We start from the raw sequence: 19002 nt of genomic DNA, 5'->3' as shown, positions 1-19002 counted from the left end.
GGGCTCAAATCAAACAAATCTTCCCATGAGCAGCATCATGTTCTGACTCCAAGCAGCTGGCTCCCCGGCGCACAGAACATCCATCACAGGGAGCAGTCGCCGGCCTGGATCCCAAGCCCATCTGGACCTCAGTGGGCTTGGGATACGGCTCACAATGCAGAGCTTCCACTGAAGCTTGCATCCCTCTCCCACAAGCCGGTAGAGAAAGCTGCGTGGACGAGCGAGGGCTACCCCGCAGGCCTCATCTGCAGCTTCTGGAAGCCTGGTGGGCTCTAGAACGTTTGGGAGTTTGTCAGGTCCAGAACCTAGAACCTTTTAGAACTTTGAGAGGCTCCGGTTTTGCTCCGGGATCAGGGAGTGGAGAGAGAGCTGGCGACACAAAGTTCTAGAAGTTCCCGCTGGGTCGTAAACCTCCAAAAGCCCCGCCCAGTTCCAGAACATCTCTTGAATCCCTTTCCCCACCCACCCAAACCTGTCCGAGTTCTACCAGCACGTCGCGGGCAGATCCCCCGCATGCCAGCAAGCACGACCGCCACATACCATGCAAAAACGGAGGCAGAGCCCTACAGCCCATGATCAATACTGAACAGGAGGGGCGGGGCCTGGTGGTTTGTCATCAGCGATCGGTTCGGTCTCTCGATCGGCCCTTTCGCTGTGGAGAGAACAACATGACCATTTCCGCTTCGGTCTCTTTGGAATGGAAAGGCAGGGGGAGGGACACTAAGTTTGAGCCAGAGACGGGAGACAACCCGCAAACATCCCCCAATCCCCGGAACGCTTTAGAGCGTGGCCCATTGCAGGATTCGACCGCTCACAGAAAAACATTTTCAGGTTTCATCCAGATCGGGAGGGGGCGAGGGGGGGGGTCCTGATCATTCTTGGGGAAAATAGATCACTTTGCACACATACACAAAGTTTGCGACATTCACCACCACAGTGCCCTCCCCTAGCACTTTTCATCCGGGGATCTCAAAGCACTCTACTGTTAATTTAACTTCATCTCTCCCCCTGGAGGTAGGGAAGATTTATTACAGATGGAGAAACCGAGGCACAGAGCCATTAAACAGCCTGGTCAAGGCTACAGAACAAATCAGGGCTGGGAATAGAACCCAGGTGTCCTGACCCGCTCTTTACTCCACTAACCTTCTGATAGGAGGGACAGTTGAGCCTTGGTAGTTGGAGCATCTGCATTCCAGCAAATGGGAATTAAGATAGAATATCAAGGTTGGGTCTCCAAACCCTCTGCCCAAAGGCCTCGGGACTTCAGTTCTCCCCCACTCCTCAAGACCGGCTTGATCCCATACAGGAGTCTGGATCAAACACGGGACAGAGCACCCTTGGCCCAGCCCAGCCCAGCGGAGATTAATCACCCCTGTTCAGATTCATCATGGATTTTGGCCAGGGCTCCCTCTCTCATCAGTGCACGATGGGCGATTCACTAGCCTTCCAAATGGCAGCATCTGGTCCCGGGGCGTGGGGTTCCCACTAGCAATGGCATGACCTCTGTCTGAGGCCAGACAACCCACGAACAGGACACCCCCCCTCCGTGGCCAGGAGTGGGCATACGGCCTGCCAGGCAAAGTCGTAGCACATACACAGTTCAGTAGCCACTCAGCTAGCATGGAATAAGCCTGGCCAAAGAGATGCTGGTGGCCCAGGGCTTGGCACTCTCTCCCCACAGCTTCTCCATAGCCGGTATCCTCGGACGGGAGCTGACTCGCCCTACATTACACAGCAAGCCAGTGCCAGGCCAGTGAGGTGGCTGAACCACACGGCCATCCTTGCTCCCAGGAGAAGCCAGCTCAGGGGGCTACTCTGTATACTTGTAGACTCTGATGCAGCCGGGGAAGCCGCCCCTCTTCGAGGGTTGCACTGTAGGTTGTTTTGCCGCACCCAGCAGTTCTGGCAGCTCCTCCTTCCCCTAAGCTACAAGCTGCATGCAACTCTACCCACTAACCTCCGTTCTTCCACCAAATGAGGGAAGGGGGCTGGGTTTTATCCTAACTGGATAGGACAGTGCACACTCTTCTGCCCCACTGCCTGGGAACTGGCTCCCAGCCGGGTGGGGAAGGGCAGAAACTGGGGTTAATACGGCCGCTCTGGGGAGCCTAAAACCTCACGAGCAGAGCTGGCTCCAAAGCAGAATTTCCACCCATTCTGAGATTTGGAAATGTGGTTTCATCTCAAAGCGGGTCGAGAAGCAAAATCTTGGAATTTTTCGCCCAAGGAAACGTTCCAAAATGTTTCATTTCCACCTAGTGAAAACGTTTCGCGGCCACTTCGTTGTTCTGACTTTTCTATCCTATCATGAATTATTAACATAAACCTGCATACGTCTAAATGAAAGGGCTGGAGACTTTCCTGCTGAAAGGGCAACGGAATCAATAACGTTCCCACAAAATGGTTTAGTTCCGCTGACGCAGCATTTGCCAGTGGAAACTGATTCCACTGGAAAATTTCCCACTGGCTGCGCTTCTGAGTGTCCATTTGCTAATCCACGATGGGGTGTTAGTGAGATGGGAGGTAGAAGCAGAATTCAAGGGGCTGTAGTAGAGGGGCAGATTGCAGAGAGCGGGGGCTCTGGGTTCTCATTTCCTCCCCAAGCAGTTGAACGAAGCAATCTAGAATAGCTAAGAGTCATTCCAAAAATGGTTTGTATTCAAACACCCACAGAACTGCCGCAGGGTAGATTTTCAGCACAGCATTTCATGGGGTTATAGGCAGAGATGGAGAACACACCCAGACAGATTTGGAATTTGCAGAACTTCCTCCATCGGGTTTTGATCTTTTGCAGAACAAAACCCCAGTGTGGTTGGGGTGCAGATCCAGGTTTTATCCAGACTCCCAAGGTGTATTATGGGGGTTGGATAAACACTTGCACAGTGCTTCCAACACATTCAGCTAATCCACTGTCATGATGCCAGTCAGCAGCATCCCCATTTTACAGATGGAGAAACTGAGGCACAAAGCAGTGAAGTGACTAGTCCAAGGCCACAGAAGGGGCCAGCATTAGAGCCTACCCTGTACTCTGATCACTAGATCACAAGCCTCTTCCAATGCTGCAAGTTTTGATCCATCTCTACTGATACACCTAATTCCCCCATACAGCTGCACTGGAGATGCACCAGTCTACGTACAGGAGAGCAGGCATATCTCCATTACCGCAGCCCTCGTTGCAAGGTACAGAGGGACCATCATGCACATCCCCAGCAATCTGCTGCATTCCACATGGGCTCTGCCCCCAAAGCAAAAAGAGGCCCCCAAACAAGTCATGGGAAGCGTATCCAAGCACGCGATACCTCTGTTTCCAGCTGGCGGGAATCCGAAAGAAATTCCGTTTACTACTAAAGATCTGGCTAGAGGGTCAAGAATAAAAGATACAGAAGAAAAGAAAGAGAAAGTTAGTGAGACAAAGGGGTGCAGTCCAGGGGGCAGCCTCGGAACCCGGCTCTGCTGAGGCCTGGAGCAGTGGCACTGGGCGAGGACATCGCCACCTCCTGGCTGGGAAAAGGAGAGCAGCATCCAGCGAGAAGCATCCCCCCGGCAGCAAAGCCACCAATGCAAAGGTGAGGCTGGACCCTGCGAGTCCTGTTCCTTGCGGGCTCATGTGGATACGAAGAGCGTCGGGAGGGTGCTCTGTTGACGAGAGAGGGCTGTGTACATGGGAGGAGATCGTTAACAGAGAAGGTGCCAGCAGGTGGCCCTCAGGAATACATGGCATAATCTGGTCCTACAAAGCCCAGACGAACAGATTCTCCCTTGCAGCTCTCTCCTCTGAGCTCTTCAACGTGGTGTCAGCAGTGGGCTCTGAGCCCTCGAGGGCCCTGCCCATACCCTTGTCAAGGTTTGATGCATCTCCCCTAAAGAGCCCCATTTATCGAAACAAAAAGCCATTGGACAATTTGACTGGCGGGCAGAGCCCTGGGCCACAGTTAAACACCCTCCGAGGAGAGAGGGCCAAACAGCGGGCACCAGCTAGGGCACGCCTCTCCTCACCCCCATGTAAGGCCCCGCAGAGACCTCTGGCCTTCCGAGGCAGGCGTGACAAACCACCTGAACTGCAGCCAAGCGACCCAAGATGCTGTGACCCCGGGGTGTTTGGGGCAGGAGTGACCCCACCAGTGATTGCTCCGAGGAGAGACAAATGGCTTTCCCTTCTGACCTTACCCTGCAGGGGGCATCATGGCAGTTCCCTAGATTTTATTTCAAGCTAAGATCTTACTGATGGCGTTGAGCGACCAGGGCCCCCTAAGGTGCACTGGGTAGGTCCCGTGGTACAGTTTGGAATCGGCTAAACCGCACCCGTTGTGTGTAAGAGGCAAGGAGCACAAAGCACTGTAGTTTGTGTAGGTCCTACATAAACAACACCACATTTCCCCCTCAGGAAGGAGGGAGGGGGTGCGTCAAATTTCTTAGCAACGGAGCTCTCTGTAAAAACAGGTCGTTAGATGGATATTAAATAAAAACAGGTCGTTAGATGGATATTAAACAAAACCAAAAACATTTTGAATCTGAGCAACTCCCCGCATGCCCCCGACCTCCAGGCTACTGTAGCAATCTTAGGACAGATCAAAATTTTGATCACAAGCTACTTGGCAACATTTCTTTCAATACCACACAGGTCATTTTCCACTGGTCCCCCCCAAACGGGTTCCCTGGCCCCGAGTACATTTCCTGGAGCAGCGGCTGAAGAAGGTCAAAACCTCTGGAGGGAACCTACCGCATGGTGACTCTTTGGGCGGGGGGGGGGGGGGAAGGGAAATACAGGCACTGTGGCTTTAAGAGGAAGGTTACCTGAGACGTAAACACCTGGGGGGCGGTGCGTCTTCCTCTTTCCAGCTTCTGGGAGTGAATGGGGATGCAAGAGAAATGGCAGGGAGGTGGAGAGGGGAAGGAGAGAAAAAGAAGATGATAATGTCATGAGAGGCGATGTTAGCATAGGGGCCAGGTGGGGGGGACACACGGATCCTTCCAACAGCATCTCACCTAGGCCCAGTCCGATCGGGGGGGCCGTATGCTATGTTGGACTGGCCCATTGAGATTGCAATACCTGTAGATTTCCAGATACCCTCGAGCACGCCCCCAGCCCGAGGCCCCACCACTGGGAACGCTGGTGTTACAGTGATGGGGTTCTCTCATCTCAGCGCCCAGGGGGTGGGCAGCAATTGACTCAGTGCTCCCTTGCCCCCTTTGATTCGGCAGCCCAGAGTACCCAGGCTTGTGGGACCTCAGTGCCATGCTCAGTTCCTGTGCATTGCCTCCAGGGAAGCAGGCCAGGAGTGTGTGGGGGAGGGCTGGACGGCATCTTCTCTAGATGACAGGAGGACAAGGAGAGAGATTCATCCTGCATTTCGCCCTAGGGCCCAGGGAGCTGGCTCCGTGGGAACAGGAACGAACTCGCAGCGTCTCCAGAGACTTGCAAACGAACCTTCTGGGAGGTTTGACCAAAGTTCCATTTTTCAACGTTCAGTAATTGTTCATGTTCGCCGTGCCTGGTGAAAAGGGAGGGAGCGTCACCATGTGCTGGAGAGGTTCTGACCTGGGTGTCTCCAGCCTGAACGGAAGCAGGGTGCAGTGATCATCCCAGCACTCAGCCCTTCGCATCCCAAGACCTCGATGCTCTTCACAGATGTTGGGGGTCAGTGTCATTCCCCCCATTTTCCAGATGGGAAACTGAGGCTAAAGGCAATACAGGAGCAGAATTCCTATTGTCCAACCCCCAGCCGTGGGCTCTAACTACACCGGGCTGCCTCCTGGAAGCTTTCCTCGAAGGAAAAGCCAGTTCTTGTTAGGCTTCCGTCTCACTTTGCAGACCGCTCTGAATTACAGCCAGTTTGAACCACTGCTTTGAGGTTTGCCTGGGGCTATTTAGTTCTTTTTGTGTTCTTCCAAACACAGCATTACTCTGGAACCGCAGGTTTCCTGGATGCTACCTTCAGACACTGAATCTGCTGCAAGTGAGCACATGGGGCAGAAGGCAAGGCCAAGTCTCGGCATGCAGACTTCATCATGAGCCCCCACTGTCTCCTCGTCACAAAGCCCCAGGGTCATTACTTCACCGCTAGGGCCTGATTCTGCATTCACCGCACACCCACATCAGGAATGCAGGATTGGGCCCATTCGGTGTCACCACAAGGCAATCTCTGTCTTTGCAGGACACTTACTAGATGGATCCTTCAGTGTTTTCCCCAATTTGGAGCTGGAGGGCGGTTATCAGGTGGTTTCGCTCGGATCCCTGCTAGGCACAGTGGACCAGCCCTCTGCAGAAGCATGACATGACTAAGGAGTAGCTGAAGGCGAATCAGGGCCTTGTAATTATGGCTCACCAAAGAAACCGGAAACGAGTTAGCTGAGCCCATGAGCTCAGAAAGGTGAGAGGTCTGGGGGAGTTAAGTGGTGGGGATAGTCTCCTTCCCCCTCTATTCCTGGCATCATGCATCAGCTCTAATGAAAACTAGAGCAGTCCGGTGCTCCGAGAGCCGAGCCAGCTTCTCCTCATTTAACGGGTTTGTCCCTGCTCCTCGGAGTCCCACAAATCCTTCTGAGACATCATGACGCACCTGGGTCAGAAAGGGACGAGTGCTTCGCACCATCCAGGCGACACATCTGCCAAGGGGCCGAACCCAAGAACCAGCTGGGATTTCACAGGCTGTTTGACACACACCTGGGTACTTCACAAGCATCGTAGACTGGCTGTGTACTGGCCAAAACAGTGCTCAGCTCTCAGAGGCCAGGGCCTCCTGCTCCATTCTCCCCCATCCAGCTGAGAGCAACCGCTGGCCAGTGTCTTCCATGTTGCATCTCCCTGAACCTCCCGTCGCCCAGAAGGTCCCAATACGAGCGCTCTGGAGGGTGGGTTTCTTCCAGCTTCTTAAGCCCTGGAGTGGAAGGAAAATCTTCCATTCACCAGCTTTTACGTTCATTTTCATCCTAGCCCAGGGCTCTGTAGTGCTGGTATTGACTAGAGATGACCGGGGACATGCCAGGGGCTCTCGGAGAGCCACCTAGCCAGGCCCCACAGCAAACGCGCAAGTCTCCATGGTTAGCCTGATTCCACTCCATGATGCTAATGGGAGTTAATAGACCTTCCAGCTCTCCGGATCTCCCCATCCCCGTCACAGTGGGGGCACCCCTTCTGTGGACTCCGGATTTATGTTCATCAAATGCTAGGGTGACCAGACAGCAAGTGTGAAAATTCGGGACAGGGGCTGGGGGATAATAGGAGCCTATATAAGAAAAGACACAAAAATCGGGACACCTGGTAACCCTATCAAATATGCCACTCCTAATGGTGCTTTCTAGAGAAAGGCACTTGCCCACTTCAACCAAAGGCTGCCTCAGATGAAGGAAGGAGGCCTGGCAAAGAACATCCCCCTGCACAGGTCAGCTGGAGTCGGGGAAGAAAACTAGGAGAGGAATTAGGACCCGGCAGGAGCAAAGCCCAGGGCAAGTCATGGGAGTGTGTGTGTATTACCCTGTGGGGCCGCTAGAGAACAGCAGGGGAATCACATGCTTGGGATCCATGCAACCCTAACCCTCGTACCCTGCGTGGGGGGATGCAACACCCTCGCAAGCGACCTGTTCCCCCAAGACCAAAGCTAGCTCAGGACACTAGAGAGAAGCGATTTCCTTGTTCTCAGGGAACAGCACCTCCAGTCACACAGGGAGGGGCTCCCCAGAGCACTCAGGCCCCCTCCCCCCCAATTTCAATGGGAGCAGAATTTGGCCAATGCCGAGTGCTTCTGAAAATCCCTGCTGGCCTGTCCTCCAGCCTGTGTCCATGGCCTACAAACTCGGTGCTCTGAACCCAGGAGGTCCCCTCCTCCTCCGTCCTGTGGAGCCGCTGGTCATCACAGCTAGCTGCCTCTCACTCCGCAGTACCAGCTTTAGCTCCTTCCTGCTGCGATTACCGCAGCGCTTTGGGCTCTGCCTCCGACTTTGCGTGACTTCTAACCCAAGGGGAAGCCGTGTCGCCAGAGCGGGAGAGCCTCCTTCCTTCCTAGCACCCACTCCTGCTCACGAATTAACCTCCACAGAGCATCCCTGTGTATACACCGTTACATAGATAGTGTATTAAGAATAATACGTAAGCAACCAATTAATCGCACGCTGTCATGGAGACATCACAACCCATGGACACCCAGCACTTCCAATGCCTCACACTAATAATACCTAGCACTTTGCATCAGATCTCAGAGCACGTCATAATCTTTTCATGTATTTATCCTCACTGCACCCCTGTGAGAGAGTCCTTCCCACTTAGCCCCATTTTCCAGATGGGAAACTGAGGCACAGAGAGACTAAGTGACTTGCCCAAGATCACACAGGAAGCTTGAGACATAGCAGGGACTTGAACCAGGTCTCCCAAGCTTTTCTCTAGTGCCCTAACCTTTGCACCGTCCTTCCTCTCTGCTGGAAGTTTCAAATGCATGGTTCCATTCTGCAGCACACTGGAGCTGACCTGCCTTGGTATTTGTCACTAGGAGCCTCTTTGAAGAGAGGCTAAAGAGACATTTGGAAAGGAAACAAGCAAGAGGAGATACGTGAGAGGTAAAGAAAGTATAGAACAGCATAGTGCAAAGGGCAGTCTAATTTACCCTTTCCCATAATGCCAGGTCAAAGAGGTGCTCAGTGACACGGAAAGGCAATATGTTTTAAAAAAAACAGATGCAAGGAAATTCTTTTTTTAAAACCAGCACTTGGTTAACCTGTGGAACTCACTGCTATAAGACAGCTTGAGGCAAATTCCTCAGTAAAATTCAGAGCAGAATTAGGCATTTCTATGAATCTGATCACTAGCTAGGATTAAAGTTTCATCCATTTCTCCTACTTCAGGGTTTTGCCATCTCAGGTGGTAGCTCAGGAAGAAATTGACCAGCGAGATATCGTCGCACAATTAGGGGCATGCTGCAAAATTAGATGCATGCTGGGGCATTTGCTTTTTCACCTGCAGCATCAGGTGTTGGCCACGGATAAGGGAGCAGAAGGGCCATCTATCTGTTACACTGCGTTGACATATACAATTCCCGGAGTTAGCTAGAATGTATCACACATTTATTCAGGGTGTGCACCTATGCATATGCTCAGGTCGCCCATTTAAAACGTCCCGGGTGATGTTACTGCACACTAGGTAGGTTTGAACGTTATGAGCGAGTCTGATGATAGGACGCTGCACGGACTCTCAGCGTCCGTCTGTGTGGCAGTGGGAGGTGTGGCTGCAGCTGCAGCAGACAGACCTGCGCTGGTTTTAACTGCAAGATGCACGGACGTGGGCTTCTGCAGCACAAGGACTCAGGCTCTGTGGTGCACTTGTACAGCCCAGCCTGCCACATCAACATTACCATCTGTAGCTATGCTAGCATGGGTGTGTCTACTCGAGCTGCAATCCCAGTAGTGTAGACAGACCCTAAGAGCCATGGAGCACAGGGAATGCTAGTTATTTTGGGCGATTGGAATCCTAGCACCTCGGGCATTCTACTGGGATTCTGGATTCCCCCCTGGGTGCTGGAGAGCCCCTGGGAACACAGAAGACAGCCAGGTGGATTAGGGGTGATCTGTGCACGAGTGTGTGACCCCCTTGCGTGAGTTGTCTGTGGGGACTGAACCTGCGACCTTTGAATCTGAAAAGCACAAGTCTCTAGTGTCTGCATGAAATGACTAGGTCCGTCAGCGAGGATTCATTAGCAGACACATAAACCTCAATACATGGTCCAGCCACTACAGGGAGACCAGGAGCCAGCCGGGGGTACATCTGCCACCAACACGGACAAAAGCCAAACCGCGCTCAGGAGACAGGAGGAGACCAGCACTGGCAACAAACACGCGCACAGGGCCAACACTGGGGGGAAGAGACAAAGGACACACCAAGGAGCGGTAGCTGGGGGCACCCTACCTTTCCCCAGAGCAAAAAGCAGGGGCGATGGTTTTCTGGCCAGAGGTGAAGGAGTGATATGGTGGTGGGGCTCCATCAGGCAACCTTTTCACCTCTGAATTCCTAACTCCTCCGTTGCGGACTCGGTGCAAATGCTCAAACATAAGGACCAGCTCTCTGGGGGTGGGTTCAAATAAAAACACGGAGAAATTAAACCTTCCAAGGCAAAAAGAAATCAAAGCCACATGAATGAACAAAGCAGGGATCCAGGCAGGTGTAAACCAACCCCACCCCCAGACTTTAAAGACAGTTTCTTAGCAGCTTCCATCAGGCCTTTGCAGGGGTCGAACTGGGCCAGCTCGTGCTAGCTGGGGGTGGGTGGGTGGGTGGGAGGGGGCTGGTACATTCCTGTGTTTCACAATCTCAGCTTTCATTTTTTAAAAATAATTAAGCCTCTAGCCTTATGGTGGTGAAGATACCCTGCAAAATGTGACATGAAGGAACGACGTCTGCCTGAGCCTGCGGACAGCCCAAGACAATAGCTTTAAGAGAGCTTCCCCATTTAGCTCAATGAATTGGTTATTCTGAAGCCTAGTGATGGAAGTTTAAATGTCACCTTTGTTAGGTGTCTCACAAGAAAGAAGAGGAATGATCCAGTCACGAAGATTTTCACAATCTACAGTGAGTGGCGTCTCGTGTTATCGTGAGTGGGCAGATCTGGGAAAGGACCCTCATGTTTTCAGGCAGTTTGATCGCTGGGATTGTTTACAATGAGTTTGGCTGCAGGCAGACACACCTGGGTCTGTCCTGATTTTTCAGTGCTCTGCACAAACTCAGATGATGCAAGAGAGACCGTGACTCATGCTGCATGTCTGAGAAGACCCTTTGCACAGAGACGTAAATCGTGCAATGAAACAAACGGGCCTGATGCGCCTCTTGCTCCCCCCGGCTGTAAATCAGAAGCAGCTGCACTGCTGGAAAGCAAGTGTCGGGGAGCGGAGGGGCAGCCCCCCTGTTTCTAATACTCTCTCCTGCAACTGACCCGATGTAGAATTCTGGCCCTGCTTATGCCAGTGGTGGGGGGGCACATCATGTACCTTAGAGCACAGAGCTGAGCTTGCAAGGCACGATCTCATTTTAGCATGATACGGTTGATGCTATAGTCTCTAGCCTTGATCCAAACCCATTGACAAAGGTGGAATGACTCCCGTTGATTTCTAAAGGGCTTTGGGTCAGGCCCCCAGGTGTCTTAATGCCAGTTGCTGAATGAGTGGCAGACCTGGCAGCTTTTTGCATCTTCCTTCTGAATATTTCACATCTGTGTGCCGTCTCTCCCAGGTACTTGAGTGCCTCCCAATTTTTCAGATATTTATCCTCGCCACACCGCCGTGCTATGGTAGGGATGGGAAACTGAGGCACGAGGAGGCTAAGGAACATGCCAAAAGTCTGTGGCAGAGCAGGGACTTGAACTATCATGTCAGAGGGCCTTCCTCTCTCTCTCAAACTGTGAAATAGCATGAGAGCATAGGTGTCGTTTGACTTCTACATTTGGGGGGGGAGCTCCAGTCAGGCCAATGGGGCCTCATGTTGGGTGGAAAATTCTGAGCCTGCCTGAAGCTTGCAGTTCAGGGGGGCAACACCTCCCCCCTCCCCTTTAAACTACGCCTATGTCTGAAAGATGCTGAACTCTGGGGAAGTTTGGATCCAACTCTGGGCTCTTCCTCTGATGTTTACTTTAAAAACAACCCGCACACTAAACAGTCTTCTGAATGGGACGGGCTCAAAAGTGACAGAGAAGCTAATGGGGATTCTAACTTATGGCAGTTCTTCGCAGTTTGATACCTCGGCTCAGTTTCTGCACCGTGGTGCTGCACAGAAGGACAGATCTTCTCTTGGGTGCTGCTGGGAATTGAGGGATTTGTGTTTCAGGCTGCTAAGAATTCTGTCTTTGTAAAATAAAACCACGGGTCATCGCACAGAAACAAAACCACCCACTGCAGAACAAAGCAGACAAAACCTAAATCCATGGTTAGCAGCGGAAGGGGGGGGGGAGGGTCAAGCTCTGGGGGTAGGCATGTTTCCTTCCCTGACTCAAACATGCCGGTGTAAAGTGGGGCAATTTTATTATTTGCCTAATATCAGTGCGCTTGGCGCTGTACAATTTACAACACAGAGCCAGACCCTGCCCTGTACAGACCAGCAACACAGATACATTGTGGATGGACACAACTGGACAATCCAGAAGCAATGACAATCCAGGGTGTTGTCTCCCTACACAACGCTATTTCTTAGCGTCAGAGGCCTCGGGAATTCCCCTTCCAACAGTGTATTCCTAGAGGATGCAGGGGGAAGGGCAAAGGACGTGGGTCAATTTAACAGGGGAGGCAGCATCCGTGGATACCCAAAGGGCCTTTACCTCCTTCCTCCCTTACACAAACATTGTCTTTTCTACTCTGCCCCCCACTCCCCACAGGTGACCCATGGGGCTGGCCTGCAGCCAGTCAATCCCAGGTCTCAGAGCGCCGAGCAATCCTCCCGGCTCCAGCTAATTTCAACAGCAGCCACCAGCGGAATCCGTCCACTTTGGTCCCATCACCAGCAGGGCTCCAGTTTAGCTGGGAAACGCTATGGGAGGGAGAGAGACAGAGCGGGCAGGGCTGGAATGGATGCAGAGGTCGTGGGTCTTCGAAGGGAGCGGCCCCTGAGCGTGATGGAGGATGATGGAGGAGGAAGGCAGGAAGTTTAGCAGCGGCTCCATTCCACCCCTGAGCCCCACAGAAGCTAGCTCTGCAGAAGACAGAGGATGATGGGGGAAGAGCAAAGCTGATTTCGCCCTTTATGAATGGGCTGGATAGAAAGTTCAGCTCCGCCTCCTCTCCCAACCCACCTTGATGAGAAGGGGCTCCATTCTGGGGAAGCTATTAACTGCAAAACCTTTATTTGGCAACCCAAGCACCCCTATTCCTCCCCTCCCTCCCCCACCCATTTAAGTTAAGTTATTTCCATTGTCCAAAGGAATTCTGGTCCTCATGGCTGTGTATATAGATTTGATGGGCTGGGAGGCTGGGAAATGCCAGCATAGGAAGGGTTAAGAGAAATCTCAGCCTGACTGCGTGTTTCAGGTCTCAGACCATCGAGTCAACTTCGGGGCCTTGAGCCTGGTTCCGACTGCACCGACACCCAGGTTACCCCACTGACTTCAGCGGGACGGCTCTCGTTAGCCTCCCGTGCAACGGGGGAGAACAGACACTGGCTTGCAGCGTTTGACATTTCAGCTCCAGGGGTGCCTCGAAGTCTGGAATCATAGACCAGGGTCCAGTCCGTGCCTCACTTTCCCGCCCTCCTCCCCAGAAAGGATGCTAGGAATTCTACCGCTAGATGCCCACAGTACGTGCCTCGGGAGAGCATGCGGAGTCTTGCCTCATTAAACCGAGTGGGCTCTGGAATACATGCCTGATGGCACCAGCTCTGATAAACTGCTCTGTCTGGAAGGACATTTGGGCATCACGGTCACGTGACCAGTTGTCAAGGTGCAGAGATTCCAGCGGTTCCCTCACAGGGACGTCCCTAGAGAGACTGCATCTCCAGAGAGTGACCATGGTGCACTGGCTCTGGAGTTTTGATCTGTCATGACGCTGGAAGGGTTAACTCCATCAGCTAACCCGGGACTCGGCCCTCTCCCTCCGTCAACGCCCTTGGTGCCGGGGGGATAATTCTGCACCCTGCCTCAGTGCCCCCCGCCCCGTCCTTTTCCGGGGACAGCAATGGGAATCCAGCCTCCCCAGCAGCACAAGGCATCTCCACCACCTCTGCTGTGCCCGGCAGCCAGAGGGCTGGCTGGGAAGGCAGCGATGAGCAACACCAGGCTACATACCCAGTTCCTGGGGCAAAGCTGCTCACATCCACACTGCTCCCAAACCCTGGTGGGTCGTCCAGGATGCAGGGCCGAATCCTGCTCTCGCTTGCCCTCAACAGACACCGAGGCGATTGACCTTCAGAGCCCTGCATACTCCTCTGCTCTCGGATGAGTTGACTGCTAGATGGCAGGGACCACCCTTTCCCCTCCCCACACAGCACTCAGTCTGTGGTCACCCGTGTGGGGCGGCACCTACCTGAAGGATGGGAGAATGCTGTCATAGTAACACCAGGTGGCGGTCAGGTAGGCTCGGCTCACGTCTGTCGAATACAGGCGCCAGGCTGCCTGCACCAGAGAGAGAGGGATGGTGCGGCAGACATGACACAACTGGTCGTGTCCATGGAGGAGACGCCAGGAACTGGCAGTGCAAGGAGAGGTGCTGTTGGCAGGACCGAGGGGCACTGGGAGGGCGGTGCCAAGGGATGCTAAGGGATCAGTGGGTGAGTGAACGGGGAACCCAGGACTGGAATAGTTGTGAATGCTGCAGGGTCAGGCCAGAGGTGGCTGGGCACAGCTGTGCATGTGGGAGCTTGCTGTGCCCTGCTCTATGACTCGGGGTCGAGGTCTGAGGCTGCAGGCAGGAGTTCTCATCCTGGCATCTCAAAGCAGCTTTGTCCTGAGGTGCGCTTGCCCCCACAGGCCCTCTGAGGGCATCAAAATTCACTTCCAGTTCCACCCCCGCCCTGGAACAGACCCCGGTGGGGGGATCCAGTTCTGCCCGAGGAGCAAACAGCAGCTGCAGGCCGTGAGTCAGCACCTCTTGCTGCCACCTGGAGCCCATTGATCCACCCCCGCACATTCCTGCGGGGGTGCATTAGCACCCCCTGTCCTTGGACGGTGCACATGCCTCTTCCCCAGCCAGACGCCCAGGCTGCGGGCTGGGGAACGGTCAAACAGGCTCAGAGCTGATCAGATGGGAGCACAGGAAAGAAGGGTGTGGGGGGGATCCCCCTGGTCATTAAAATACTAGGGTTGGGCAAATGCTGCTCACTCCCTGGTGCACCGCGGGGCCAGCTAGGAAAGCAGTCAGCGGGAAGCTCTCCACTGCTTCGCTGGGGATGAGGTGGGGACAGCACGGGGCCTAGCCCCCCCCCCAGCAGCTCCGTCCGCGCCAGACATGCTGACGTGAAACTGGCGTAGCTGGAGTGGAGAACCCAGCCTGCTGCTCTTCTCACCCACACCCCCACACCTTCCTGTTTCAAGCTTTTCTCCCCAGGCTAGCCTCTCGCTAAGGCTTCAGGTAACACTCCCAAGAAGCTGGTGCCATTAATTAAGGAGCGATCACAATGGGGAGCCTTATCGGAGACCTCGCGGCCTCCCATCTGCACCCACAGCACATCCGTGCCTGATGAATGCCGGACAGCAATGGCCAGAGTTATTGGGGTGGGGGGGTTGCCGCGTGTCCCAGCGATTGCTTTGTATTGCAGGGCGATGGGTAGGTGGGGCCCTTTGTCTCGCCCCCTGCCCAACTCCATTAATTAACGTCAGGCTTTTTCCTTCCCCGCCGCCAAGATGAAAGGAGGAGCAAGGCTGCATTCAGAGGGCCGGGGAGCTGTGAAAGCCGGGGCCAACTGACTGGCTGGCAGCTGCAGATAGACCAGGGGCACCGGAGGCTTCCTTTTGTGCGCCTGTTCTCTGAACTGGGGAGATAAGGAAGGATTCTGAAGTTTCACTTCTCTAGCAAGCTGATCTAGACAAGGGGACTGATTTGCCAGGGCCCCCCTCCGCAAGCTCGGGGGCTCGGCTACAGGCTACCTCGCCAAGGTACATGTCAGATGTGCTGAAGCGTGCAAATCCGGACGGAGGGGCCCTGGCAGAGCTGTGCGCATGGAGAGCCCAAGGCTGGAAGAGCAGGGGGGCTGCAGATTAAGGTGTATCTGCAGAGCCGTACCTTCCGGAGCAGAAAGGTGGGGGAATGACTGGTATCTGCAGAGTGGGGAGGCACCAGGTTGGGATAGCAGGCAGTACTGGGCTGAATGTTCAGATTGAGGGGCATTGGCACAATTGTGTTTATATGGGGGAGCCGAAATCTGCAATCGCAGAGGGGCCAGGCTGCATGTGTGGATCGAGGGGCATTGGCAGAGCTGTACGGGGGGAGCTGAGGGGCAACCTGCAGGCTGAGCTAGCGGGCCATCAGCAGAGCTGTGTAGTGACTCCAGACCAAGGTGGAGGGTGGGGTTTCCCCAGGGAGAGGCGCAGGCGTCCTGCGGTACCTGGATCAGGTTCGCTGCCGGCATCCGCCTCTTCTCAAAGTGTTTCTGGCGATGCTGCTCCTGGACTTTCAGGGCAAAGCCGGAGCCCAGAATGCCCTGCAGGAGAAAGGGGCCAGCATGCGTGAAATGGGATGGAGAACCTGCCTGGCCCCGTGCGGCAGCTGGACAAACTGCCCCAACACAGTCTGATCCCCACAGACCTGCGGGGTCCTAAGGAAGCATCCCTCTGTCATCCCAGCATGAACACAGACTGCTCAGAGTCTGTGGGAGGAGAAGGACTCCAAACTTGCCAACGCCCCCCGTCTGGCTAGCAGGACAATCCACTCTTTGGGAGGGAGCAAAGAGGCCCCCCAAAACTAGGACTCTGTTGGCTCTGCCAGACCCTCTCTCCTCCCCCAGGGGCCTGGCAGCTCCAGAGATCAGCGAGGAGCCAGCAGTCCCTAGCTGGAGACATTGGGGCAGGGTGGGGTATTGGGTGCCACCATTCTGTCTGGCATTGCTCTTCTCTTGAGCGACGGGAGGAAGAGAGAGAAGGAGAGAAAGGAAGGAGGAGGGGAAAAGGGACAAAAAGAGAAAGAGAAAAGAGAAAGGAAGAGAGAAAAGAAAAGAAGGAAAGTGAAAAGAAAATGAAGGCGGAGAATGACCAATGACATCTCTAGGGCAGGGTCTATTCTGGAGTCTCAGCCGCTGGGCAGGGTCCCTTTAAGGAGCACTGGAGGGTAGGGGGTACTTCCAGCTGTCTGCCCTCCCCAGGGCACCCCCGACTGCCAGCATGAGCAACTAGGGACCCAGAGGCCTGGCTCTCCCCCCCCTCGGCAGCGCCAGGCGTTACCGGGATGCCGCGAGGGGCTACTCACAGCAGGCAGAGCGAAGAAGGAGATACCCAGGAGCGCGAAGCCGGCCGCCAGCACCCTGCCCAGCCACGTATTGGGGGTCTTGTCCCCGTAGCCGATGGTGGTGAGCGTGATCTGCGGGGGGAGAGAACACAGAGAGGCCTTGACGGAGCTCTCCTCGCCCCGCCCCCCACCCAGCCCGCGCCGCGCCCCCCCCCAGTGGGAGCGGGGCTCTGCAGCCGCACTTACTGTGCCCCACCACAGCGAGTCAGCGTAGGTGGCGAACTCCGTGTTGGCGTCTTTCTCGGCCAGGTAGACGAGGAAGGAGGCGAAGATGAGCACCAGGAAGCCGATGTACCAGGCTGTGATCAGCTCCTGCCAAGGGCAGGTTGGGAGGGCAGGGGAGCAAAGCCAAGATGGGGTGGGGGTGAAGGCCCAAAACACGACACAGCACAATGCAACGTCCCCTCTGCAGAGCGCCCGGGACGCCGCCCCAGCCGGAGCTGAGCACTTGCTACCGGCAAAGGGGCAGAGAGGCGCCACCGGCAGGGAGCTGCTCACACGCAGCAGCAGCTGCAGAGGAGAAGGCTCTTGCACACGCATTGAGAGGCCGCCGGCACTAAGTGACTGGAGGGGAACGTTCCACGTGGTTGACTGGGGCGAGGCCATGGACGGCTGGGTCGGTTCCGAAAGGAACGGGGAGACATAGGAGGTTAACAGGGGAAGAGCGGAAGGACGGCTCAGCGGTGAGGGTGCCCTCCTAGGACTAGGGCGGACCGCTGGCTTCAAGTCCCTGCTCTACCATAGGTGCCCCTGTGCAATCTTGGACAAGTCACGCTGTGCCTCAGTTTCCTCATCTGGACGATGGAGATCATAGCCCCACTGTGAGGTTAAATACATTCAAGCCTGCGAGGTGCTCAGATACTAGCGACGGAGGCCAATAGAAGGAGCCAGTCCCGACCTATTTGCACTGTACAGGGGAATGGGCAATGGCTATGACAAAGCACGGGGGAGGACTGGACTAGCAGGGGTGCTGCAGGTCAGGGTGATGGGGAGCCCTGGGCAGAGCAGGGGACTCTCGGCCAGGATTGAGCGGCAGGGGCAAAGCTGGAAGCACCAGGCCACACTGTGCCCGGCTCTGCCCTGTCTCTTTTACTACCGCCTGCCTCCCGTGGCGCCGATGCTGAAACCCAGCCCCGCCCCCGGGCCAGCGCCCTCCTCCAGCTCACCTTGCTGTGGGCATAGACCACTGAGCCCAGCAGCTTCCAGGTGCCCCCCCTGCGGTCCATGCGCACCATCCGCAGGATCTGGAGGAAGCGCATGCTGCGCAGTGCCGAGGTGGCGAAGATGTTCCCCTGCGTGCCGGCAGCGATAACGGCCAGCGAGGCGATGAACACGATGAAATCTGCGACCCAGAGCACAGGGAGACGGGGGAGGGGTTAGCTGGCTAGCAGGGAGGCGGGAACGGGGAGGGGGTAGCTGGCTAGCAGGGTGGCGGGAACGGGGAGGGGGTAGCTGGCTAGCAGGGTGGCGGGAACAGGGGAGAGGTTAGCTGGCTAGCAGGGTGGCAGGGATGGGGAGGGGGTAGCTGGCTAGCAGGGTGGCAGGGATGGGGAGGGGTAGCTGGCTAGCAGGGTGACGGGAACAGGTGAGAGGTTAGCTGGCTAGCAGGGTGACGGGAACGGGGAGGGGGTAGCTGGCTAGCAGGGTGGCGGGAATGGGGGAGAGGTTAGCTGGCTAGCAGGGTGGCAGGGACGGGGGAGAGGTTAGCTGGTTAGCAGGGTGGCAGGGACGGGGAGGGGGTAGCTGGTTAGCAGGGTGGCAGGGACGGGGAGGGGGTAGCTGGTTAGCAGGGTGGCAGGGACGGGGGAGAGGTTAGCTGGCTAGCAGGGTGGCAGGGACGGGGAAGAGGTTAGCTGGCTAGCAGGGTGGCAGGGACGGGGGAGAGGTTAGCTGGCTAGCAGGGTGGCAGGGACGGGGGAGAGGTTAGCTGGCTAGCAGGGTGGCAGGGACGGGGGAGAGGTTAGCTGGCTAGCAGGGTGGCAGGGACGGGGGGAAGGGGTAGCTGGCTAGCGGGTATTGTGGTTCTAGGGATGCAACCTTTACCCCCTTCAAATGCAGGTGGTTGGAACTGTGGGAAAAACAAGCCTCGAGATCCCCACTCACCAG

At 55.4% G+C, this 19002-nt stretch overlaps 1 protein-coding gene across 5 annotated transcripts in view; it reads right to left on the bottom strand.

The window, feature by feature from the left end:
• Window positions 1–19002, bottom strand: part of KCNQ4 (potassium voltage-gated channel subfamily Q member 4) — a 91747-nt gene that overhangs the window by 10756 nt on the left and 61989 nt on the right. For 2 of the 5 annotated variants that reach the window (XM_073317578.1, XM_073317574.1), the window contains exons 4-9: window positions 18063–18238; window positions 17083–17208; window positions 16858–16968; window positions 16001–16096; window positions 13984–14072; window positions 9893–10048 (exon numbers count right to left, since the gene is read on the bottom strand). In XM_073317578.1, the coding sequence (XP_073173679.1) occupies window positions 9893–10048; window positions 13984–14072; window positions 16001–16096; window positions 16858–16968; window positions 17083–17208; window positions 18063–18238 (754 nt within the window). Of the gene's footprint in view, window positions 1–3299; window positions 3357–9892; window positions 10049–13983; window positions 14073–16000; window positions 16097–16857; window positions 16969–17082; window positions 17699–18062; window positions 18239–19002 lie in introns of those variants that run through there. The other 3 variants (XM_073317575.1, XM_073317576.1, XM_073317579.1) reach the window with 3 other exon arrangements.

This window comes from Lepidochelys kempii, chromosome 19, assembly GCF_965140265.1.
Source record: "Lepidochelys kempii isolate rLepKem1 chromosome 19, rLepKem1.hap2, whole genome shotgun sequence".
Classification (NCBI taxonomy): Eukaryota; Metazoa; Chordata; order Testudines; family Cheloniidae; genus Lepidochelys; species Lepidochelys kempii.
This window is presented reverse-complemented; position numbering and strand designations above follow the sequence as displayed.